Source organism: Ahaetulla prasina, chromosome 1, assembly GCF_028640845.1.
Source record: "Ahaetulla prasina isolate Xishuangbanna chromosome 1, ASM2864084v1, whole genome shotgun sequence".
NCBI lineage: Eukaryota > Metazoa > Chordata > Lepidosauria > Squamata > Colubridae > Ahaetulla > Ahaetulla prasina.
The window spans coordinates 303971238-303997147 of NC_080539.1; the positions used below are offsets into that span (position 1 = coordinate 303971238).

At 37.2% G+C, this 25910-nt stretch overlaps 1 protein-coding gene and 1 long non-coding RNA gene across 2 annotated transcripts in view; one reads left to right on the plus strand and one right to left on the minus strand.

Annotated features, from left to right (window-relative positions):
- LOC131187595 (cytosolic phospholipase A2 epsilon-like) overlaps positions 1-25004 on the plus strand; it is a 48791-nt gene extending 23787 nt beyond the window's left edge. The window contains exons 10-21 of the mRNA XM_058162022.1: positions 111-197; positions 3917-3954; positions 5597-5744; positions 6333-6469; positions 8633-8855; positions 10297-10411; positions 12525-12662; positions 13651-13758; positions 15886-16077; positions 17326-17492; positions 20741-20927; positions 22044-25004. Coding sequence (XP_058018005.1) covers positions 111-197; positions 3917-3954; positions 5597-5744; positions 6333-6469; positions 8633-8855; positions 10297-10411; positions 12525-12662; positions 13651-13758; positions 15886-16077; positions 17326-17492; positions 20741-20927; positions 22044-22258 — 1755 coding nt within the window. The 3' untranslated portion in view covers positions 22259-25004. The remainder of the gene's footprint in view (positions 1-110; positions 198-3916; positions 3955-5596; positions 5745-6332; positions 6470-8632; positions 8856-10296; positions 10412-12524; positions 12663-13650; positions 13759-15885; positions 16078-17325; positions 17493-20740; positions 20928-22043) is intronic.
- Positions 4-1365, minus strand: LOC131187596 (uncharacterized). Its single transcript, XR_009152586.1, has 3 exons — positions 1246-1365; positions 743-892; positions 4-168 (listed from the first exon to the last, which is right to left on the minus strand). It is a non-coding gene; the product is annotated as an uncharacterized LOC131187596 (long non-coding RNA).
- Positions 25005-25910: the final 906 nt, after the last annotated feature.

Below are 25910 nucleotides of genomic sequence, written 5' to 3' on the forward strand. Positions count from 1 at the left end.
TGTCAGTCTAATTTATTATCACAATTATTACAAATGTCCTTTCATTCATTTATTAGAACAAGTCTTTTCTGTAAAAACATTCATAGTTATAGACTTCTTTTTTTCTTTAGCGTTGCTGTTCTTGTTCCATCAAGGAAGATGTTCCAATTCTGAAGCTGAATTCCCTGCCTATGGGAGAGAAAGTGCCCATAGTGGAAGTGAGTGCCTTCTTTAAATACTAGAAATAATGTGTTTATCTGTGAATTGGTAAAACACTTCAGTTAAGTTGTACACAAATGTACAAAAGATGCAGCCAATGCAACAATAATAAAATAATGTACTTTTTTTAAAAATACAATTATATCATTATACTTTTATAGAGATTATAAGTTTCCTAAAATTACTGGGAACTCCAAAAATCTTCTAGAACAGCCAACTTTTCACAAGCTTTGGAAAGCCATGAGAATTGTAGCCTTCCTTGCCTCAAGAGGGAAGCAGTTTCAGAGGAAGGAAAGCTCCACCAAGAATGTCCAATTTTAGAGTCCTTTTCCGTTACACCTCTTGCTTGGTGGGGATTTTCAGAAATATCGATGTCCCATAATCTATGTGGGACAAGTGGTCCTGAAGTAATTACCGCCCTGAGTCCCATTTTTATCTATGATAACCAATTGCTTGAATTGTACTTGGAAGTATATGTGTAGTCATTGTAGCTGCTGCGATAACCATATTACAGAAATATGCAGCAGCAGTAAAATCCACTTACCTTCGCTACTGGTTTGGGAACGCACAGGTGGTAAAAAAAGGGATGTAATGACGTCCTGGTGGATGGGCGAAGCCTCCCGCTGGTGGTGCTACTTGTTCCGTGAGCTGGATAGAACCAGAGGGGATTTCACCGCTGGTATGCAGAGAGGTTCTAAGGGCAGCCCCATGTAAAATGAATTATAATTATTCATATGGAAAAACACAAGGGCATAAGTGTCCATCTTGTTCTGGGTAAGGCTACAATACTGACCTAACCTGCAACACTGCCCTAAACTATTTCAGTTTCTCTTTCCCAGAATGGATTACAGCTACCTTCTTGCATATTGCTACTGTCATCCTTCCTTTAATCTCTCTTTGCCTAATTAAGCTCCCCCTCATAATCACCCAGTCACTGGATAGTCAACACTTCAATACATTATGCATGGCAACTATATGCTCTCAAATGCTGTAAATGTTCCCCTTTCCAGGAGCAGACTAGCTTTCTTTTACTCTATTTCCCCTTACCTCCCTTCATATCTCTACCCATCAGGAGTAAATTGCTTCTCCTTCTCCTTCTTACAGCTTCTCATTTAGGAAATGAGGATTCACTTTTCTTCTTTTTATGTGGTTGGTGGCTCACCGCTCCCTCAATTCATTCACAATTCCATATTGGGCAATTCAGTTGGTATTCCTCCTTCAGTTGTGTTTACTCATTCTCCTCCATAGCCTGCATGACTGGCAATTCCACCTGGCAGTTTCTAGTTCTTCTACCCTGTTTCGCCCTACACCACCCAAATCGCTGTTTCCTCTTTACTTCCTTAACACATTTTTAAAGAAGATTTTAATGTCTTCTCTTCTCCCATCTTTTGCATTTTTTGATCCAAACAATGTGATTCCCTAACTCTCTAAAGTCATTTTGGCTGTATAGTCTTCTGAGTACCATTGGAGATCAAAACAGGATTTTGTTTAGCTAGACTCTGTGAGTTCTGAGCAACATTAACTTAATGCTAGGGAATCAGTTTCTTTGAGCAACAATCTCTTCTTCAAGCATGGATAAAGATCTTCTATCTAACCTAAATTTTAGATTGCTTCAGGCAAAAGAATGAAATCATTCATTTTGCACCTTTCTGCAAATATGCTACCTTTCTGTGCAAAGCTGAGATGCCTATGTGTAGGTTTTGAGAAGATCTTCCACCGTTAAGTTGGTTTTCTTCCTATCCCGCTGCTGCTTCAGAAGAAATATTGCAAAAGCTGCAGGGTGGGAAGATTTCCAATGAAACTTCAGCTCATCTCACCTCATTTTCTGTCCTACTGGATTTCTTTCTTTCCATTGTAACAAGGCACAACCACATTTTTTAATCATTTCCTCATCCTTCCTGGGTAGATTCAAGAGATTACTTTGCAGTTCCAAAGCATTTCCCCCCTTCTGCTTACTACAAAATAAAAGCCGCACACAATAACAAAAATTGCCAGATGTTAGACGGAGCAGTGATACATTAAATGCCACTAATCAGCCAAAGTTAACCAGAAAGACTGCTGGCTAAATTCCTGGTTGTAATGGTAAAACAGATCAGTAGGTCACTGAATGTGAACCCTAGTTACTAGGAAGTAACTCATGATAGAGCTAGAAACTGAGCTAGAGCTAAAAACAGAGACAAAGACAGAACTAGAGATGGAGACAGAGATAGAGGCAGAGTTCTTGAGAAAGATAAAAATACAGAGATATGCATCCAAATTTAAGAAGTTTGTCATTCTGAATAGTTCACTATTAGTATTTTTTGTTTGTTTGTTTATTAGTTTATTTTATAGGCAGGAACAAAAGCTAAAGGAGCTGGCCCCATGGGTTACTCAAGTAAAAAACAAAGGCTGCTAGATAGAAGACAGTTGTTTCGGATTTAGAACCAGAGGGAAGTAGCTTAGGTAGCTGATATAATTAAATATGGGGCTGTTTGCATTTTCAAGAGGTTAAAGGTATTTATCACATGCATTCGGTCTTATGTATCCTGCGATTGCTATCCCATCTCCAGGACTGGATTAAGGTTGAACTTTTAGTTCAGTTTGCTTATTTCTATTTGGAAATTACAAATTAACTAGCCCTGAAAGCTAGCCATACTTTGCGATTCTGTGTACATAATCATAAGGAGAAGCTTTCATTTCCTTTTTTATTTCCTTATCTACAGTCATCTATACTATATTTACAACCAAGTTTAGGTCTGAGTAGTCACTGAGAAATATTTCCTTTGGATTATGACAGCAGAAAATGCAAAATTGTGTATTCTAAGCATACTTGAAATTTTTGGAGTACAATGAGGGCAAACCAAAATATTTTAGATCAGGGATGTCAAACTCAAGTCCTACAGGCTGAATCCAGCCCATGGAGTGCTTACATCTGGCCTGCAGAGCCACCCTGGAAACAGTGAAGGACCAGCCCACAGTGCCTCTGCCAGTGAAAATGGGCTCCCAATCTCTGTGTTCGACTGGGACAGCCTCTTGCAATCCTTTGCCAGCAAAAACATGCAGTCCTCCCGAGATCTGTTTCCCGAGAGTTGTAGGAGGCTGTACCATCTGAAAACAGAGATTGGGAGCCCATTTTTGCTGACTGAGCATCGGGCCACCACAGGCATCCCTGACACGAGTGACGTCAAGCTGGCCATGCCCCCCCCCCCGAGGTCAAACACAACCCTGATGCGGCTCTCAATGAAATTGAGTTTGACACCCCTGTTTTAGATGCCCTGTTTTAGATAACAATGAAATTGTTATATTTGTACTAGTCTAGAAATATAACAATGAAAGGGTAGAGGTGGGCAGTTCATATATTATAATTGTGTGAATTAGCTCATCACATAGGATAATCTCCTCTAGTCTTGTGCAAATGTGGGGAAATCCCCCAATATGACCCTTCATAAAATAAAAATTATTATGCCATTATTGGCTTACTACTTGTAGCAGTTACAATGCTGGCTTTTAAACTGATTTTCAGCCTCAGGACTTGTCAACCCACTGCTTGATCCTTTACACAGAAATTAAGTTATTCAAATTATTTATGGGAAATACTCTGAATCACTGTGTTTTGAAGAAAAGAAACTTTTCGAATTATTTTAATCACAGTTTAAAGAGTATAGCTAATGTTTTATTTAATTTAAAGTGAAAATACATTAGCGCTGTGATTTTTATATGTTTACATTCTGTTTTTCAGGAAAAAAAGTACAATCTGCACGTAAAAGTGAATGATTGGTAAGAAGCACCAATAATTAATATCGCTATTACTTTTCATATCTAGGTTGCCAGATAGCCCTGAAGAGTTAAAGACTGCACAGGGCAAAAGTGGGGTTAGTAGTAATTGAATAGAAATTTCTAGGAAAGCAGACCATCAAATAAGATACAATTAAATACAACACAGTCAGATTACTTTTTGCATTGTATAGTATAGTGACCAGATGTCCCGCTTTTGGCAGGACAGTCCCGCTTTTTAATAATTTGTTCCGCGTCCTGCGGCAATTCCAAAAAGTCCCGGTTTTTTTTTGTTTCACTCCCATTCTGAAAATGGGAGGCGGCAACGCAAGAGGAGGAGGCGGAGAAGGGGGAGTGGCAGAGAAGGGGGCGTGAGAGGGAGGAGAGACGCCGCTTGACTTCACCAGAGAAGAAGAGAAGAGCCGAGAGGAGAGCCGAGCCTGCCTGGAAGAGCGGAGAAGCAGCAACCACTCCTCCTCCTTCAGGCAGATGGCAAGACTCAGCATGCATGCGCAGCCCCCCCTCCCCCCCGTCAATGATCTCAGGAGAGAGACTTTGGGGAGGAGAAACAGTTCCCCCAGAACAGTGGGGGGTTCAAAAAATTTTACTACCCGTTCTGTGGGTGTGGCTTCGTGGGCATGGCAGTGGAAGGTTACTGTAAAATCCCCATTTCCTCCTGATCACCTGGGACTCAAGAGGCAGAGAATAGATGGGGCAGGGCCAGTCAGAGGTGGTATTTGCCAGTTCTCCGAATTACTCAAAATTTCTGCTACCAGTTCTCCAGAACTGGTCAGAACCTGCTGAAACCCATCTCTGCCCCAAAACCCCAGTTTCTTCTTTACTCTTTGGGTTACTTTGGATGCAGAAAGGACATATAGAATCTTCTTTCTTGCCGAAGCAAATAGGAAGTGTCATGTGTGGACTTCCTTGCATGAAACTATTTTAAGATAGATAAAAGAGAAGAAAGTTTCATGGAGGGGGAAATGCAGCAATTGGATGCAGAAATTTATGCACCACATCCACCCCTCCACCCCCTGGACACTTCCTTTGGGTACTAGTAATATCAAATTTTATCTATTAATGTGTGCCATTCTTAATGAATGTTACTAAAATCAAATAATAAACTATGAAGCATTCACTATAGGTTAACACCATGAAGCCTTAGTTCACATGTCTCTTAGATGCAGGGCAACCCAATTTTTTCTACCTGATTCCATTCTGAAAAGATTGTGAAGTGTTCCCCCACTCCCTTTTCATTACAGGAGTCCATTTTGTCAATCTTCTTAAGGTATCTTTTATGATATCTATACCTGAGTGCTATCTGAAAGTACTTTTGAGATATGCAGTGTATTGTGTGGAACACTTGAACAGATAACAGCTATTTCATAGATTGTGACAGTGATCGGTGACTTTAAATCAGGGCTGTCAAACTCACGGCCCACTGGTCGGATGCGTCACGTGTTGGCCACGCCCACACCTGGTTTAGTGAAGGGGAAAGAAGTCCTGATATGTCACGTGATGCTGCCGTGATAATGTGAGTTTGATACCCCTGCTTTAAACCATCTCTTGTTTTATTACATTTTTGTGAGATCATAGGTATCTTATATATTGAGATAAAGTTTCTAAGTTATGTTTTATGTTTTAGTAATTGTTCCTGCCCAGGAGACCTAGATGTGCGCTTGGGGTATGATCTCTGTTCACAAGAGCAAGAGTTCTTGTGTAAGCGGAAAAAAATTGTTGCTCAAGCTTTGAAGCAGGTTCTCCAGCTTGATTATGACTTGCAAGATCACGAGGTATGTGGGTTGCTGACAGATGTTTCTTAACATTAAAGAAAATCAATTTATTCTATTTCCGCTAAGCTTTCCCCCAGTCATTACCTATTTGCTTATCAGTTTTTGGATTATCTTTGTTGTGTTTTTATCATTCTTTTCTGAATTGTTTAGTTTACTACTGCAACCTGGGGGTTTTAAATAAGAAATGGGATATAGATATATACATTTTTCTAATAATTAAAGAATACACTTTCTTTGAATGCATTTTACTGTTATTTGAAGGAACAAGTTCTCAAGAACAGACACAGCAAGTGTTTTTGGTGTTATAAAGAACCTGAGTTCCCTTTTTTCAAGTGACTAAAAGCCAAGGATATATATGTCTTCTTTAGATATTCAAGTGTTTCTCAAACTTGGCAACTTTAAGATTATCTGGACTTCAGTTCCAGCCAGCATGTCTTAAGACTGCCAAGTTTAAGAAATCTGAGGTAGAACATAAGAAGGAGCACTCAGGTAAGTGCAAGGCTACAAATACTTACAAATACCACACATTTATTATCCAGGTTCTATTTTGTGCTTATTTTTTATTTGCCATGTCCTTGTTTTACCCAGGTTCCTGTGGTGGCAATCATGACAACTGGAGGTGGGACAAGGTCATACACAACAACATTTGGCTCTATGAGAGCACTCACAAAACTGAATATTATGAATTGTGTAACATACATGTCTGGCTTGTCTGGAACTTCATGGTAAGTAAAAAATCATGATACATTATTGGTAATAAGTTAATACAAGACAAGTAACATGGTAATACTTCTAACATTGGTGTGCATTTACAGATGTCTATAGTAATGCTATGTAGACATTCTTATATTTGTATCATCTTATCAATTATGAATAATCTCACTTTTATTTTTCTCCTATGCTTTTATTATACAGTGAATAGAATAGAATAGAATAGAATTTTTTTATTGGCCAAGTGTGATTGGACACACAAGGAATTTTTCTTGGTGCATATGCTCTCAGTGTACATAAAAGAAAAGATACGGTCATCAAGGTACAACATTTACAACACAATTGATGGTCAATATATCAATATAAATCATAAGGATTGCCAGCAACAAGTTATAGTCATACAGTCATAAATGGAAAGAGATTGGTGATGGGAACTATGAGAAGATTAATAGTAGTGCAGATTCAGTAAATAGTTTGACAGTGTTGATGGAATTATTTGTTTAGCAAAGTGATGGCCTTTGGAAAAAAAACTGTTCTTGTGTCAAGTTGTTCTGGTGTGCAGTGCTCTATAGCGTCGTTTTGAGGGTAGGAGTTGAAGCAGTTTATGTTCAGGATGCGAGGGGTCTGTAAATATTTTCACAGCCCTCTTCTTGATTCGTGCAGTATACAGGTTCTCAATGGATGGCAACATTGTTATGTGTGCAACAACTTCCAATCTCTTTGGCACCTTTATTTCTATAAGGGCATTTAAATCATGTATTAATGCATCAAATCACTTCATTGGCATTTTTCAAATATTTGCATATACATGACTACTCTACAAATGCTAGCATGCTAAATTTTTTGTATCTTCATGTTGTGTATCTTCTTAGCATAGCCAATGCACATTTCCCTCTATGTAGCAGTAGCAATAGCAATAGCACTTAGACTTATATACTGCCTCATACTGCTTTACAGAACTCTCTGAGTGGTTTACAATGTCAGCATATTGATTCTAACAATCTGGGTCCTCATTTTTACCAACCTTGGAAGAATGGAAGGCTGAGTCAACTTTGAGCCAGTCAGGATCGAACTCCAGACTGCAGGCAGAGTTTTGCCTGCAATACTACATTCTAACCATTGTGCCACCATGGCATGATAAAATATTCCATTTGGTTTCAGAAGCACTCTGTACATAATACATACGTCTATTGAAACATGCTTTAGATAAAATGGATATACTTCCTTGGTAATGTTCCACAGTCCAACTTTTCCAAATCTGAGACCCGCTGGCTTCTGCTGGTTGGTCAGTGCTAGTCTGGGACCAGTCATTCATGGTTTTGACTTTTGCAGTAAACTTTTGAAATCCTGTGGGTCACTTCAAAAATGAATTGGACAAAAAAGCCCAAAATAGGATGATCAGTCTCATACGTGGTACCCTCATAATCTGGCACCTAATTGTTTTAAAAACAGTCAACGCCGTCATTAACTCATCTAGCAATTGTTTACATTTAGAAACACTGTTTTTCACTCCGTCAACACATATGGAAATATGAAACTTTCTCAATGATCTTTTTAAATATCTCTGTATTTTAATCAAATGTGGATTTTTTGTGTTTATACATGTTTAAAACCAAATTTGTATTTTTATACTGGTCATTTTCATCTTATTAGATAAGTGTGTCACAATGTGACTTTATAGATGTTTTCAAATACTCTATCATTTGTCTTTATCCTTAAATCATTTAAGTATTCTCAAAAACACTAGTAGCATCACAGAGAGCAATTTTGCAAGTCTGAAAAATGTCTGAACAATGTCAAAAATTGCTGGCTTGTTCAAAACTGTCTAATTTTATAAGGAGCTGTGGTAGGCCAATCCTCCAGTTGAAATGGGACATTTAGTGTACGATCCTTATTTAAATTTTCAATCAGATTTTCACTGAATTTATCCAGTGAAAGGGACTCTGCTTCTTCTGCTGAGTTGCTCATATCAATGGGAAGTTGTTTTCCTAATATCGAGCCACATCTATAAAACCAAATTGTAGTTTGTTGGCATAAACTTAATGAGAATTTAACTGAAGAAACTGTAGAGAAATTAGGAATGTATTGCTGCTAGTCTCAGAGTATTGTTTTATACACATTTGTAAGTACTTTTAATTTTTGGTATATTTCTCATTAATTGCATTGTGTGTTTTCAGGGCCATGGCACATCTATACAGGGATGCTAACTGGTCCCAGAACGATCTACATGAAAAAATACAGGAGGCTAAGAAACAAGTGACCAAAAGCAAGTTGGAAATGTTCACCCCGAACCGTATGAAATACTACTATCAACAGTTGAATCAAAGGAAACAGGAGGGCTACCCTACAACTTTTATAGATCTCTGGGGACTCGTCATAGAATATTTGTTAAATGATGGGGTATAGTCTAATATATATTTTTTTATTTCCTAAGACTTATGGATACCTGTTATACAAATATAAAGAGTAATGATGTGATAATACACTAATTAGAACACTAGTTGCTAGTTTATCAAATACCACTATTTGATAAACATTGGAAGTAAATATTCTGTAACATTAATAGTAAAAACATTAATTTGGGTTGCAGGTACCCAAGGTGGTATCAAGCAATTATGCCATTCTTATTGTCCTGAGTTTTAAAAAAAAGCCTTTATTAATTTTATCTTCTTTTTCACCCATATGTTCAATTGTTATATTTAGGTTTATCCTATACTGGGCTTATCCTATACTGGGATATGGTGGCTCAGTGGCTAAGATGCTGAGCTTGTCAATCGAAAGGTCGGCAGTTCAGCAGTTCCAATCCCTAGTGCCATGTAAAGGAGTGAGCTCCCGTTACTTGTCCCAGCTTTTGCCAACCTAGCAGTTTGAAAGCACCTAAAAAATGCAAGTAGAAAAATAGGGACCACCTTTGGTGGGAAGGTAACAGCATTTGGCATTTAGTCATGCCAGCCACATGATCACAGAGACGTCTATGGATAGTGCTGGCTCTTTGGCTTTGAAATGGAGATGAGCAGAGTCGGGAACAACTAGCACATATGTGCGAGGGGAACTTTTACCTTTACTGGGCTGCTTTAAGCAACTTTAATATTAAGATGATTTTCCACTTGTATTTATGTGGATAACCATTTAGATATGAGCCAGCAGTGTGAAGCAGCTGCTAAAAAAGCCAACACAGTTCTGGGCTGCATAAACAGAGGGATAGAATCAAGATCACATGAAGTGTTAGTGCCACTTTATAATGCCTTGGTAAGGCCACACTTGGAATACTAATTCAGTTTTGGTCGCCGCGATGTAAAAAAGATGCTGAGACTCTAGAAAGAGTGCAGAGAAGAGCAACAAAGATGATTAGGGGACTGGAGGCTAGAACATATGAAGAAGGCGGTTGCAGGAACTCGGTATGTCTAGTTTAATAAATAGAAGGACCAGGGGAGACATGATAGCAGTGTTCCAATATCTCAGGGGTTGCCACAAAGAAGAGGGAGTCGGGCTGTTCTCCAAAGCACCTGAAGGTAGAACAAGAAGCAATGGGTGGAAACTAATCAAGGAAAGAAGCAACTTAGAACTAAGGAGAAATTTCCTAACAGAACAATTAATAAGTGGAACGACTTGCCTGCAGAAGTTGTGAATGCTCCAACACTGGAAATTTTTAAGAAAATGTTGGATAACCATCTGTCTGAGATGGTGTAGAGTTTCCTGCCTGGGCAGGGGGTTGGACTAGAAGGCCTCCAAGGTCCCTTCCAACTCTGTTGTTGTTGTTGTTGTTATTATTATGTATTTTTGGTTGTTACGTTATGTGTTTATTCCATAACTTTTCAGTTTTTTTCTCCTTTACAATTAGAAAGATAATCACAGGCTTTCAGAGCAGAAAGAATCTTTGATAAATGGACAAAATCCCCTGCCCATCTATGTAACTATTAACATCAAGGACAAGTACAGTACTCAAGACTTCAAAGGTGACTGATAACACTAAAGAGAGACATTAGTTTTTTATTATTATTATAACAAAATGAGTTTTGCTTTTACATCTATTTGGAGCTACAGAATATGAATAACAGGATAACATCTCCTGGTTATTAGTATAGATGGCAGTCTCTAACCAACCTTGGATGATCTCCAAGTAGCTAAGCAAAATCAAACCTGATTAAGATTTAAATTGTAAACTAGGTGAAAAATAAAAGAAATCCCAGAAGGAGACAATGGCAATCCACTTCAGTTTTATTGCCAATGAAGTTACACTCATATTCCATGAAGTCACTAGGAGGCAAGCTTGAGTTTAAGAAAATATTTACATGAGGGTAGAGTATGTTTCTTAAAATCCACCCCCTATAGAAATCTAGCATCACAACTGGCTGCCACAGTATTTCCAATATTAACATCCATCCATCCAAAAGTCAAATATTCAAATTTTAAGTAAACATTCCCAAATATTTACATCTGATTATTACTTGATCTACATACTGTTTATATTTATTTTATATGTAGATATGGAATGAGGCTGATTTTGCTTTATGACATATGAGATCATCCTATCTCCCATATATATTTGTAATGAAGCTGACTTGATGGGATGAACTGCAGTGTTCATTTTAGGTGAGGGATCTAAAAATGAAGGCTGGAAATTCAACATTTAGTTCCACTTATTTGAAGATGCATTCTATTGAGCTATGGTTGCATTTTACCAATATATATTTAGAAGTTATAATCAAAATGGTGGGCTTGTTTCTATTTTTTCCCCTACTTTTCGTTTTGTTTTGTTTTTGTACTTTTAAGTCAGATTTAGTGATTGCCTGAGCAAGTCCTTTCAATTTTCTTGGAAAGATTTTCAGATACAGTTTGCCATTACCTTGTTTTTAGAGATGAGAAAGTGTAATTGGCTAAATTCAACCACTGGCTTTGTGCCTAAGGAGAGCCTACAACTCATAGTCTTGTGGTTTCAAGCCTTAACCATTAAACCAAACTGGTTTTCTCAACATACTGTTAAGTAATTGGGCTTATAATTCAGTTATTTCTGCCTGCCATCCTTTGTAGCAAAGCATTAAAGCAGCAAAGATTTTTAAATATTATTTTGTGTATTTGCATTTCAGAAAGGTATGGTTCCAACTAATTAAAAAGGAAACAAACAAACAAACAAACAAATCTCATGAGCGTATTTCAGCATTTGCTTTCCTAAGCAAATAAATATACCTCATATTCTCATAAACAGTAAGCTCCTTCATTTAACTGTTTGTCTGTACACACATGTAGGAAAAAGAAAGAAAGAAAGAAAAAGCCCTTTCATTGGAAATCTGGGTTTAAAAAATCGGGGTTCAAAAAGAAATACTCTTTTGTTACTGAGAACCAAGAACAAATTCAAAAACCAAAGTGGTTTACTTTTCATTATTTTGTTTGCAAGCTTTATATCCCGCCGAGTTTTAATTTTCTTTTAATTTGTTCAATTTATAAACTGCTTTTCTGATCCAAGTGACTATAGGCAACAAGCAACTTATTAAAGCAATGCACTTCAAATTTATTTCATATTTAAATACATTTCAATGTAAACTTAAAATATATTTTAATTTGAACTTTAATTTAAACTCAAGGCACCTGATCTTTTCTCTACTTATGCCTGTAATAATTCTGTAAAATAAATTGGTTGACTACCAGTCTATGGTTGGGATAGAATGGTTAGAGGTTGACAGGTTATTATTATTATTATTATTGGTCCAAATTAAGCAAGCAAGCTTCAATTATTTAGCACAATATTTAACCAAAGCAGTCTATTTACATTTTAATGTCTAATTCCAATAACATTGTTTTCTCTGTGTATTTCTGGAATTTCCCACATGATTTGAAAGAGTATATTTGTCTTCTCCTACAATTCTTTGGATGCAGTCAATGCAACAAGATGATTCAAGATGGTGATCAATGAAAATGTTTGTATGGCAAGTAGAAGGATAATTTTAGGTTTCTCTCCTCAAATGTTGTCCCTCTTTGCACAATGGAAATTGTTTTTGCTTTGCAGGTTTGTTTACACTTGTTTACAATTAGGAGTGCTCAGGTACTATTTTTACTTTCTTCTTTCCTCAGAATGGCTAGAATTTACACCCTACGAGGTGGGATTTCTGAAGTATGGAGCCTTTGTGCATCCTGAGGACTTTGGAAGTGAATTTTTCATGGGCCGCTTGATAAAGAAGCTTCCAGAAATCCGGTTGTGCTATCTTCATGGTGATGTGATCAATTATCTGATATAAATATCAAAGTATTATTATTTAGCACCTTATAGGTGGGTCTCTGATCTGATTCTTGAGTTCAAGGACAGTCAACATCAAGTCCTGCAGATGTTGTAGAACTCCAATCTCCATTAGGCCTAACAATATGGTCAATGGTAAGGGATGGAGGACCATACTTTGCCACCATTGCTGTTCTAAGATAATTAACAAGAACCTATCAGTCTTTTTGTTTAGATCTTGGACAACATTAATTAATTATCAGAGTCACCTTGAATCTCAAGATGGGCAGCAAATAAATTTGAAGGAGGAGAGGGAAATATACATGGGAAATATAGACTTCTGGCTTTATTGTGAAGCCAGATTCAACCAAATAATATAAGCTTCCAAAATAAAATACAGGCTGAGAACACAGATGCCTCTAGATAACCATGATAATGAAGAAATGGTGACATTTATTTATTTGTGATAATATGAGTATGAGTGTCCCAGTTTTCTGAATGTGAATATATACCCAAATCTAGCACATAAACATTCATGACTGTCCTTCTACTTCCATTGAGAACATTGTAAGGTAGTAAATATTTCATTAAATATTAGCAGTAGCCTCCAGCTTGATCACTTCCTTTTGTTTACTACTGTTTACAACTCTTTAAATGCCCATTTTTCACACAGGCATTCCAAACAGAGATTTAGGTATGGTCTCTGTTATGGAGAAATCAGAAATGAGGAACTAAGAAAGAGCCAGATTCAAGTCCAGCCTCAGTCTGAAAGACTGCTTAGTGACTTTAGGCTCATCACTGTTTCTGGGGTTGTTGTTATGAATGAAGAACGGAGAGATGGCTACACATAATGCTTTGAGTTCTTAGAGAAAAAGAAACAAAACTAAAACTAACACATCAATCTGGGTCAGATGAATGACAGGACAATTCTCAACTGAACTGTTTTTAGGTTGCCAGTAAAAATATCATTCTTCTCCCTCATAGGTATGTGGAGTAGCATATTTTCACTCAACTTGTTGTATATTTGGAATAGAGTTAACAGTTCAGAAGAATTCTGGCATCAATGGACTCAAGACAAATTTATAGATATTGGTGAGTATCTTTCTTGCTTCTGCTTTGTCTATATTTCCACTGTTAAACCAATATAGGTAGGGACAGTTGGGAGGGGGAAGGAAACCTGACAAGATTTTATAGTTGAGTTCACTTCATGTGGGGCTTGTTTGGTTTAGGTTGTGTAGGCTAAGCCATTGTGATTTGTAAAATATGTTTTAGTGTGTTGCAGGAAGGAACTGCAGCAGCCAACTGTGGTTTTATTCAGTAAATCATAGCTACTTAGCAGCATGTGTGAACCTACTCTATATTCAGTCCAGAAATGAGTTGTTTTGAGGATATTTTCCTTTAAATGATTTCAATAACCACAAGCCCATCTTAGCAAAAGACACTACGGTACTGTAGTCTTAAAGGAGAAATGAACCTCATGAGAAATATAACCCTAATATCAGGAGAGCCATACTGCTATTAGTCTTTAGATAGAAATGTAAAATATAAAGTTAGAGATGGATCTGAAATGATGGCTGCATGCTTGCTAATGAAACCCAGTTGCATGCTCAGAAGGGATCAAACTGGACAAGATGGTAGACACAAAATCACAGTACAAGACCCATTCATTGTGCATGTACGTAAAATGCCAATTCATGTAGAAGAGTACTAGGGCTTGGGTCGTGACATTGCATTTGCGTTCTAATTCTGAGTCCTAATCACAGATGTCACCAATGAAAATGAATATATGTGTCCCTGGATAATGTTGCAGGATCCAATCTGGGTCAGTCACTGGGGCCAGAGATTTAATCATCCGAGCTTTCAGAGTCGTGCTGGAGTCCATCCTCAGGGAACTTCTCTCTAGCAGAGAACTTCTCTAGCAGAGTGTAGGTTGCCAGAGAGAAGTTCCCTGAAGATGGCTCCAGCACACGTCCGAAAGCATGGATGATTAAACCTCTGGTCCCGGTGCCTGACCATTGTATGCACATGCACGATGAGTGGGTCTTATACTGTGAATGTTTTGTTCCAATCTTGAAGCAATTTCTCCAAAACACTTCAGGTTATGTTTAAACATATATTTATTTTATATATTTTTGCCAAAATCAGTTTTTTTTAAATTTGAATTTATATCCCGCCCTTCTCCGAAGACTCAGGGCGGCTTACATTGTGTTAGGCAATAGTCTCATCCATTTGTATATTATATACAAAGTCAACTTATTGCCCCCAACAATCTGGGTCCTCATTTTACCTACCTTATAAAGGATGGAAGGCTGAGTCAACCTTGGGCCTGGTGGGACTCGAACCTGCAGTAATTGTAATTGCAGGCAGCTGTGTTAATAACAGACCGCATTAGCCTGTTCAGCCACAATTGGCCGAAAGGGGTCTCCAACCTTAGCAATGCTGGTTCAGGAATTCTGGGAGTTGAAGTCCATAAATCGTCAAGTCACCAAGGTTGGAGATCCCTGCCTTAGGGTGAATAACAAGAAAATATTTCCAAGTTTCAAATTACTTCTTTTGTCAGAACATACAGGCTTGTTCTAAAAAATGAAATGAAAATTTACCAATTTTGTATACATACCCTAATCTTTTTTTAAAATACTTTTTATTATAGTTTCACAATTGTAAAAGACATACAAACATTATAAAAAAGAAAAGACAAATATATGGAGTATGAAAAGAAAAGATTTAAAAAAGAATATTTAAAGAAGTGGTTCCTGATCTTCCTTGAAACAAGTCCAGGCAAATTAATAATTCCACACCCCTTATGAATTTACATACATGATTGACTTATTCCCATTGTCCCTCTCCTCCCTTATGCATTCATAAGTACAAAAATCATTGTCATTTCTGTCCGAACATCAGCAAAAAGTCTATAAAGGTTTTCCATAATTTTATAAAACATTGCATATTTTAACCCTGATCAAATAAGTCAATTTTAAATCCATTTCTTTCGCTTCTAACAAGCTTAATCTTTAGTTTATCAAGTGGCTATTATAGGATTGAATCTCTATCCAGACTTTCCTTCTCCCATCTTATTTTAAAATTTTAAAAAATCCACCAAATAAAGCCTTGCCTCGGTCTCTTTTCATTTCTTGATTAATCTTCAATTCTTTCGAAAAGATAGTACATGTTTGAATTAGGGAAAAAAATATCTTTCTTATCCTTTGTGCCTCGTTGCAGATGAAGACCCACACTTACCTACAAAACCCTATGAGCTAAAAAGCCGCATGTTTGTCCCACCTGGAAGTCTAGCCACGAAACTTCGCGGGGTTTTGACAGATCGCTTAGCTGTTGCTCAGTATCACAATTTTCTGAAGGGTTTTCAGATGCATGACCGCTACATGGAGGATACGCATTTTCATAGATGGAAAGGTGAACAGCCCATATGATTTCTAACTATCATTAACATGGCGTTCGGATTAGACTTTTTAAAATGTATTTCTAAATGAGTGCATTTGGGATTAAAATCTTAGGTTGGAGGTATACATTGTCAAGTCTGGATCTGAATTTGGGTTCAAAATGCATGCCAAGGGCCATACCTTCCCTGATTAAAAACTGTTAGTAATCTGATTATTGATTATTCTCCATATATTGTATATTATCTCCCTTCCACTGCATTAAGCAAAGTGACTAATGAGTAGCAAATTTTAGAAAGACTTTGGGACTGCACTAAAAATGTTGTGGGAATATGTAATAATGTTACAATGTTATATATCATTTATATATGCTACTTTAGGCTATGATTCAGAAGTGGACACCCAGAGTTGCCTTACAGTAAGATGGGCAACAAACATAATAAATAATAATAAGGTTAGAAGTTTAATGGTTTCCCCTGTCCACTCGTGACTGACTCAAGCGGATGGTGTTCATCTCCAATTCTCAGCATAGGGCATTGTTTGAGACACACTTCCTTCATCATGTCGCCAGCATGAAAGTATAGAATGTGATAACATTTTCTGCTGAAGTGATACCTATTTATCTACTTGCAGTTGCATGTTTTCAATCTGCTAGGTTGACTTCACTCAGTTGCACTGCACTTGAGTCTTGCACCGGGGCTGTCAACTTTCTAGGTGACAAGCCCATCACCTTAACCATCAGATAAAAAAAGAAGATATAGCAAAGAGAAACAAGTCCAGTTATCATTAGAGCATACAAACATGCATCCAGAACCTTAATAATTATTGGTTTTATATACACATTTATTTAAGCAATGGTCTCCCATAAATAAATACATTTTAAAAGCAGTGCTGTTTTTTCTTATACATACTGTACATACTGTACTTCAACTGCCATTTACTGCTATTTTACCCAATATTAATAAAGTTAATACAACATAGAATTTACACACTGCACAATTTCTTTTCCATGGCACACTAGAATAATTTTTGGATTTGCTTATAACTCATGGTCTGTGATTGTTGAATTTAAATTTTAAATTTTAAAATTTAATAGTCAACCTTTGCAGGGAGGAGCATATTCAACACACAGTAAACCATAAGCTTTATTTTGGTACACCCAAAAGGATGAGTAAAACTCTTCAAGCAACTTTGAATTTAATGTAGCTAAATGGTAGAAAATCACATTATTTCCAGATGTCAAAGCAATGTGTTTTCTTTCCAGCTACTACATTGGATTGTTGTCCTAATCAGCTAACTGAATATGACGATCACCTGGGCCTGGTGGATGCTGGATTTTTCATCAATACAAGTTGCCCACCACTCTTAAGACTAGAGAGGAAAGTGGATGTCATTCTGCATTTGAGCTACAGTGCAGGTTCACAAACATTGGTAATAGCTTTTATTTATTGCTTGCTTGCTTATGTCTGATATATATGGTAGAAGCTATACAATGCATTTAATGGATATAACAATCTCAGTTGAATTTGCCCATAGGTGTAGGGTTTTGTTTTTTTAATAGTAAAAGAAAAGATTGCGGACATACCTGAAAACATACCGTATTTATGCAATTGTATACTTGTGCATTCTGAAAGAATTACCATAAAGCTCAATGAGTCTGACTTCCAAATGAGAGTAGAGTTACACTTTTAAAAGATAAAAATTCAAATAAAAGAGAGTAAACATTAGCCCTTTCAGTAAGGGGTGCCCATAGAGGGAGAGAAGCGGCCACAGTTAGAGCCCTGTTCCTATTTTACATATATTACATGTGAGGCACAGTCATGAGAAAACAATCTCATCTGCTATTACTTGCTTCTCTCTATTAATATTAATATTAAATTAATATTAAATTAATATTAATTTATCTCATTTCTCAAATTATACTTCCTCCTGAGATGAGGGTGGCCCCAGCCTCGCCTCACCTCACCAACTCTCTGAAAACATTGCTTTGAGAATTAACTTGCCTGGAGGGCTCCTGGATTGGGGTTGAAAGGCGAAAGGGAAGCATATTTGAGTAGACCAGGTTGCTTTGACAGAAAAAAAACCCAGTTAATATATAAATGGGTGTGTGTGTGTGTATTCCCAAATAATTTTAGTAAACATTACTGATAAAAAGAGTAAAATTTAGAATGATTTAAAGAATAACTTAGAATAACTTTATTGTCACTTTAAAAGCACATTAATCGGCATACATTAAAATGAAATTTCATTGCATACAGCTCTCAAAGGATCACTACCTCCAATGTACATTACATAAACATGACAAAATTAAAAAATAAATAAATAAATAAATAAATAAATAAATAAATAAATAAATAAATACAGAATTAACCATATACCCACATATATTATATGACACAGAGAAGCAACACAGTCTAATTTGTACGTATGCCAGTGGTGGATTGTTCCCAGTTCACCCTGGTTTGGGAGACTACTGATGCTACCGATAGCGAACTAGTAGCGCCGGGATTTGAATCCCATTACTGATGTATACCTGTACATGGTGAGAGAAACGAATCTTGAGAGTTTACCAGATGGATGGCATAGGGAACAAAGCTGTTACAGAATCTGATAGTCCTTCTAGAAATACTTCGAAACCGCCTCCAAGAGTGGAGCAACAGAAACAGAAGCAACAGACCATAAAGTGTGTGTGTGGGGTCTCTAACAATTGTGAGATCGCTAAAAAAAAACCTTTAAAATTTTTTTGTGGGGGGGGGAGGGTCTCTAACAAAAACTATAGAAACTATTACAAAATAAAAAAGAAAATAGTGTAAAAAAGAAGAAAAGATCACTATCTCTTAACATATAGCATGTACTCTCTTCACCCCATATTTCATCTCTTAGCTAAAAACCAAATCCAAAACCTTGTCATTCGTTCTTTATCAACAAAGTTCAGTAGGTCCAGAGAGATATGTGAATTTTAGTCGCACCCTAGGCATGAAACCTGGTGATTGACTTTGAGCCACTCACTCTCCCTCAACCCAACTTGGGGTTGGGCTCTTGGGGTTGTTGTTGTGGGGAAAATAGGAGAAGGAAGAAGTATATTATGTATATTTGCCATCTTGAGTTATTTATAAAAAAAATAGAGGTAAGAAATAAATAAACAAACAAACAAACAAACAAATAAATAAATAAGCCAATCATGTATACCTTCCCTATACTTTTAACAATGTTAATTTCTAACCCCTATAAATAAGAATCCCAGAGCTTGATTTCTTGTGCACTGGTGCAATAGGACTGAGTGTTTTGTTAATACGATTTATTGGGTTAGGGATTTTCTGTCTTCATTGTCAGTTGTATCGTGTTGGTGGAGTGCACTGAGGGAGCTCAACCAATCTCATTGTACATATGTTGTGCACTGACAATAAAGTATAATAATAATTGTGATCTTTCTTTTAAAAGGTTCCTTTAACAGGTCTCTTTTATATATCGAATAAGAAAAAAATAATAACCTGTATCTGTTTTCTGATTTAGTAGCTATATGTCTCCTTTAAGCCAGGGGTCTCCAACCTTGGTCCCTTTAAGACTTGTGGACTTCAACTCCCAGAGTTCCTCAGCCAGCTTTGCTTTGCCAGCTGAGGGACTCTGGGAGTTTGCTTTGCTGGCTGAGGGACTCTGGGAGTTGAAGTCCACAAGTCTTAAAGGGACCAAGGTTGGAGACCCCTGCTTTAAGCAGTAAATCATCTACTGAGCCACAATAAGATGGGCATCATATAAATTTAATAAATAAATAAATCCTGTTTCATTTGTAAGTCCAGTACAAATACTGTATCCTTCTCATTGCTTGTCTCCTGTATATCCATATTCAAATTGATTTCAAACTTATCCAGAATGACTAGTCATTATCCAGAATGACTAGTTCTTCTTCTATTACTTCTATAACAGTCCTTTTACCCATTTCTAAAAACTCAAAAGACCCTATTTTTCATAAACTTCCATCAGAAAATCCACTATTTCCATTCTTTTTTTCCTCCATACTCTAACTCCCTCTAGTATCCACCTTTAAATTCCCAGTATCTTGTTTTGACTAAAGAAAATCCAAACAATTATAATTTACCAATGTAGGAATACTTCCCATAGTTTAAAATTACAATTCCAAGTCCGTCTGAGCCCTTAATCCACTGTTAACTTTCTAAAATCCATGTTCTAAATCAGGGGTGTCAAACTCGATTTCATTGAAGGTTGCATCAGGGTTGTGTTTGACTTTGGGGGGCCGGGGTGAGTGTGGCCAGGGTGGGCATGACCAGCTTGATTTCATTCATGTTGGGGGAGCCTGTGGTGGTCCAAGCACTCTTCCAGCGAAAACAGGCTCCCAAGCTCCGTTTTTAGCTGCAGTTTATGTAAATCATAAAATCCTAAAGTCAGATATTCTTAATTTTTATGATTGTGTTATATTGCTACAACTTTTACTTGCTGGCAGTTCTAATAGTGAGATTATAAGAAGCAAAGATTTCACCAAGAGTTTATTCTGTTGAGTAGTCTCACATTTAATTTCTAAATCTTGGATTTGTAAAACCCAAACTTTTCTGTTGAACTGGTACTACATAATTGGTGTTTTATTGTAGTGCAATATAATAATATTCAAAAGTGTTTTCTTTCATTTTTCATAAAATCTCTTTTTTTCATTTTTATGAGCACAGCCTCTAGAAGATGCTTGCAAATACTACACAGAACAAGGGATTCCATTTCCAAATGTTGTCTTAACAGAAGAAGACAGAAAACAGCTGAAAGAATGCTACTATTTCAATGAGTCAGATCGTTCTGGTTGCCCCATTTTGGTTTTCTTTCCATTAGTGAATGATACTTTCCAATATTATAGTGCACCTGGTAAGTTATTGGTAGTAATCAGGCAACTGGCTATGGTTTATTTGGTCATCATCATTAATTGTGGAAACTAATCAAGGAGAGATGCAACTTAGAACTAAGGAGAAATTTCCTGACAGTTAGAACAATTAATCAGTGGAAAAATCTTGCCTGCAGAAGTTGTAAATGCTCCCACACTTGAAATTTTTAAGAAAATATTGGATAACCATTTGTCTGAAATGGTGTAGGGTTTCCTGCCTGGGCAGGGGGTTGGACTAGAAGACCTCCAAGGTCCCTTCCAACTCTAGTATTATCATTATTATTAATTACCTTAGGGATAGTCAGGAAAGAAGTTGCAATTCCTAACCATGCATTGACTTGATTAGGGACATTGTGAAGTGAAGGAGACGGACCAGATGTGGTATTAAGCAGTTCTGACCAGTTCTGGAGAACCGGTAGAGGAAATTTTGAGTAGTTTGGAGAACTGGTAAATACTACCTGGCTCCGCCCCCATCTATCCTCTGCCTCCCAAGGCCCAGCTGATTGGGAGGAAATGTAGATTTTGTAGTAACCTTCCCCTGGAGTGGGGAGAGAATGGAGATTTTACAGTATCCTTCCCCTGCCATGTCCACCTAGCCATGCCCACAGAACCGGTAGTAAAAATTTTTGAATCCCACCACTGAGAGGAACAGATTTTGTGATGCTGTTAGTCTCATATCTTCTCATACACTTTGACTGCTATCTACCAATCTCTCTCTCTCTCTTTAACTTTCTGGCACCGAGGTTCTAAGTCTATGGACCAGTCAAACTCAGAAGTCAATGGGTAGTGATAAAGGGAGAAGTGCATGTTGAATTTTCTTGTCTGAACTTGAAGTCCTCTCTTTGACCACAGAAGGAGAAATCTGGAGAGGCTGAATTCCCCTGAAAAGCTCTATCAGAAGCTATATGACTGCAGCCTTTATTTGGCAAAAATAAGATTGCGCCAATGGGTATAGGATCAAATGAGCTCATTTATATTAAGCTAGATTAGAGTTAAAGAATAAAATCCAGATGCTGAAAAGTTTTCATTAGATGTATTTTTTTTCCTCCTGAAATAAGCCAATAATAAAATAACTTTCCATTTTTTGTTATTTATTCTAGGCGAAAAGCGCTCTGAAGCCGATATGGATGGTGGCAATATTGATGTTTCTACTTGCAAAACTCCATATTCCACTTACTGCCTGAAATATTCGGATGAGGATTTTGACAAGCTTGTGAACCTAAGTGAATACAACATCCTGAATAACCAGCACCTGATTTATCAAGCTTTGCATGCAGCAATAGAACGGAAAAGGCAGCACTGCTGCAAGAATTAAATTCCTTTCTATGTGTCATCATAAATGGATTGTGATTATCTTCCCCCCCCCTTCTCAAAATAATTTCTTTCTACATTAGCAAAGCATTGTTGTACTTTAAAGACAAACAAGTGTGTCATAAAATGACACAGCATCACCCCAGCCCTGTGGGCATTTCTGTCAATGTGTCAGTATTGTAAGCATGCCCGTTTAGATATTCAACTATAATTATGTTCATAAGTGCTAAATGCATTGTAGATTTTCTCATGACATCCACACATCACACCATCTGAAATTTTGATATGTTAAGTCTGAAAAGATAGACCAATACAGTTATTTGCATCCAGAATCACAGTGGAATGGGTGGTCAGAAGACACTCTGCTGCTCTGGGCACATGCAGAAGGGAAAATGTGATGAACCTTGTTACATAGCAATCCTAAGGCTTCCTCTGAATTTTTTTTCCCATTAAAAAGTACAGTTCTTTTTCTTTTTTAGCAATATGAGTGCCCTGAAATCAAACTGGAAGCTTGCAGTTATTGGATAAGCCTTTCAGTTATGATACAGTCTTTCCTCGAAAAGGAAAAACAGTTTAAGGCTAGCAGTCCTACTCCAGTACTGAGAGTAGAATTTTCCTTGCTTGCAAAGCAAAACAAAACAAAACGAATCACCGGTTGTTCCTTTTCCTGACTTCCAACCGTTCTCCTTTCGTTCTGGCTTGATATAGGAACCTAAATGTACCAGGGGTGGTATTCACTTCCCTTCGCTACTGCAGGGATGTGTGTGTGTGTGTGTGTGTGTGTGCAGAGCATCAAAAATAGGACATGATAACCTCCAGGCGGTGGTGGTATTCAGCGGTGGTATTCAGCTGGTTCTATCCAGTTTGGGCAGAGCCTCCTACTGCCGCCACTACCGGTTCACCTGAACCAGATAGAACTGGCTGAATACCGCCACTGAAATGAATCAATCCCTGGCTTAGCAGCATTTTAAAAGAGCAAAGTTTGACATTGTCCTTTATGTCCACTGACAATTTTGTTTTGGTTTACTTTGGAGAAAAATAAGAGAGTGAAGGTGAGTAAAGCTGCAGAGACAGGACAAGTCAGCCAGTTAGTGGTTTGGCACCAGAAGAGACATTAAATGGCAGCTGCTGACCAGATGGTATTTCCCAAGGTTTGCAAATATTTAAACAGGCCTGCTCCGCAATTAGGAGGCCTATCTATGTATCATCCATGTATGTGCCTTCATCTCCCTCTATCCCAGCCACCAGTGTGCTGATTCCTTCCCCGTGCTTGCCAAACGCAGATCTCTGCAGCCCTCAAACAAGTCCTTGATATGTCATCCCTTTGGATCTTTGATTAGGGGCTGCTCCCATGATCCGTATCCCTGTAGCATCATGTGTCGAGCCGGAGCTGGGCTTGACAGTATGTGTGGTTGCTAGGAGTTGAAATGACTTGATGGTGCACATAGGTAATCTTCAACTTATTACCACAATTGCAACTGGAATTTCTGTTGCTAAGCAAGGTGGTTATTTATTGTGCCTAGTTCTATCTTTTCCCCCCTCAGTTGTTAAGCAAATACCTAAAGTTAAATGAATTGTGTGGCCATTCAGTGAATCTGGTTTAGGATTCTTTCCCCCCCTACCATATTAAATGGGCTGATGGATGCACTTAGTTTGGCTCTTCTGCTATGACCTGTCTGACATAGGTGACGTTTCAGGTAGAATGCGTTACTGTGACCATAGTTTTCAATCTCATCAAGTGTCACAAGCCCCTCCTCACCCAAGACAAAAGGATACCTATGGAGGGTATTTTTTATTATGGTTGGTGCACAGACAGCGAGATATTTAGACTGGATTTGCCATTTTTGTCCACCTATCAAGTTCTTCCCAAGGGCCTTGTTGTTATTATTATGATTGTTGTTAATATTGTGGAAGTTATTGGCAGGATTTTGCAATTCTAACAATGATACTACAGTAAACCATATTAGATATTAGCGTTCCTTGATATCTGTGAACAAATGGGCAATGGGACTTAGGAGCTATGGATGGGCAACTAGGACCTAGCCCTGTAGGATTAGTGAAAGAACAACAACCAGATAAAACAAACATAAAAATTACATCATTTTGGGCTGCTATTATAAACAAGAACCAACCAACAAAGGTACTTAAAGTGAATGTTTGAACATTGGAAAATAATTTAACCAGATTCTAATATTATTGAATAACAATCAGCAGACTTGAGGAGATGCTGCAGATTCTAATATTATTGAATAACAATCAGCAGACTTGAGGAGATGCATTACCAGAAATAAAATATTCAGGGATGTAGAACTGGAAGAGATTCGGAAAAACTGAAAATGGAAGACCCCAAAACAATAATAGAATAGTAGAAGAATCTCCAATAGTAACAGTTGCAAATATAAAGGAAAAAAACTCACATTAACTAGAGAAATGACAATTTGGAAGAAGTAATAATAAAGCTAGTACAGATTAACACTGAAATAACCTATAAACTGACCTCTCTACCAGAAAAATGAAAAAACTTTAGAAACCATAAAGCAACAAATACTAGCAAGAGTGGGGAAAATTTAATGGAATGAAGCAGGGGTGAAATGCTCCCGGTTCGGACCGGATTTCCTGATCCGGTAGCGATTGTGGCGGGTGGTTCAGAGAACTGGTAATGATGGCAGCGCGAGGCTCTGCCCACCTGCCCAGTTGTCATTTCTTCCTGGTTTTAACAGGAAGTAATGTGTTTTTTACCCTCTGCGCATGCACGGTGCATGCACTTCTGAATAGGTAAGGAAGGTAAGTAGATTTCACCCCTGGAATAAGGCATAAGTCATCCAGTTTAAGTAAAACCAGCTATTAGAACAAAAGATGATTCTAAATATAGACAGTATACTTATATTCAAGTATAAATGAAAATAGAAATTCTGAAAATGGAAAACAAATGAAAAGAAAACAATCCAGTTTATAGTCAAAAAGACTATAATAAAAATGCTAGATAGATAAAGTAATTTGAAGGTGAATTTAGTAAAAATCAAATGGACAAAATAATAATATAGCAGTAATGATTAAAAATCAAGTGAAAAGGATTAAAAATTGGACTTCAAGAATTACATGACTTTTGGCTCAAATATGTGATAGCTTATATATGACTATAGATAAATAGCTTAATGAAATATTGCATAAAAAAGACTTCAATAACTGGTTAACAACTAGCAAAACTTATCTGATTCAAAAAGGCCCAGCAAAAGGGCCAAAACCAGGAAACTATACACCAATAGCATGCTTGCCTAATATTTAAATTACTCAAAGGCATAATAACAGATAACATCCAAAATTGTTTAGAAGAAAATAGTAGAATAAAAAGGAAATAAAAAGAAAACCAGTGGTACAAAATGCAACTTTTGCTTAATAAAATAGTTCTAGAGAATTAGAAAAGCTGAAAAACCAGTTTACATATGGTTTGGATTGATTATAAGAAATGTTTTGATTCATTTCCACATAGTTGGACCATCAAATGTTTGGAAGCAACTGGTGTCAGCAAAAACATTAGAATGCTTATAGAAAAAACAATGGAAGACGTTTAGAAGACATGATTGGTGGTTGGAAATGATTAACCTTGTTATTTGTCTTTACTATCATTCCATTTTGATGGTCTTGAAAAAAACAAA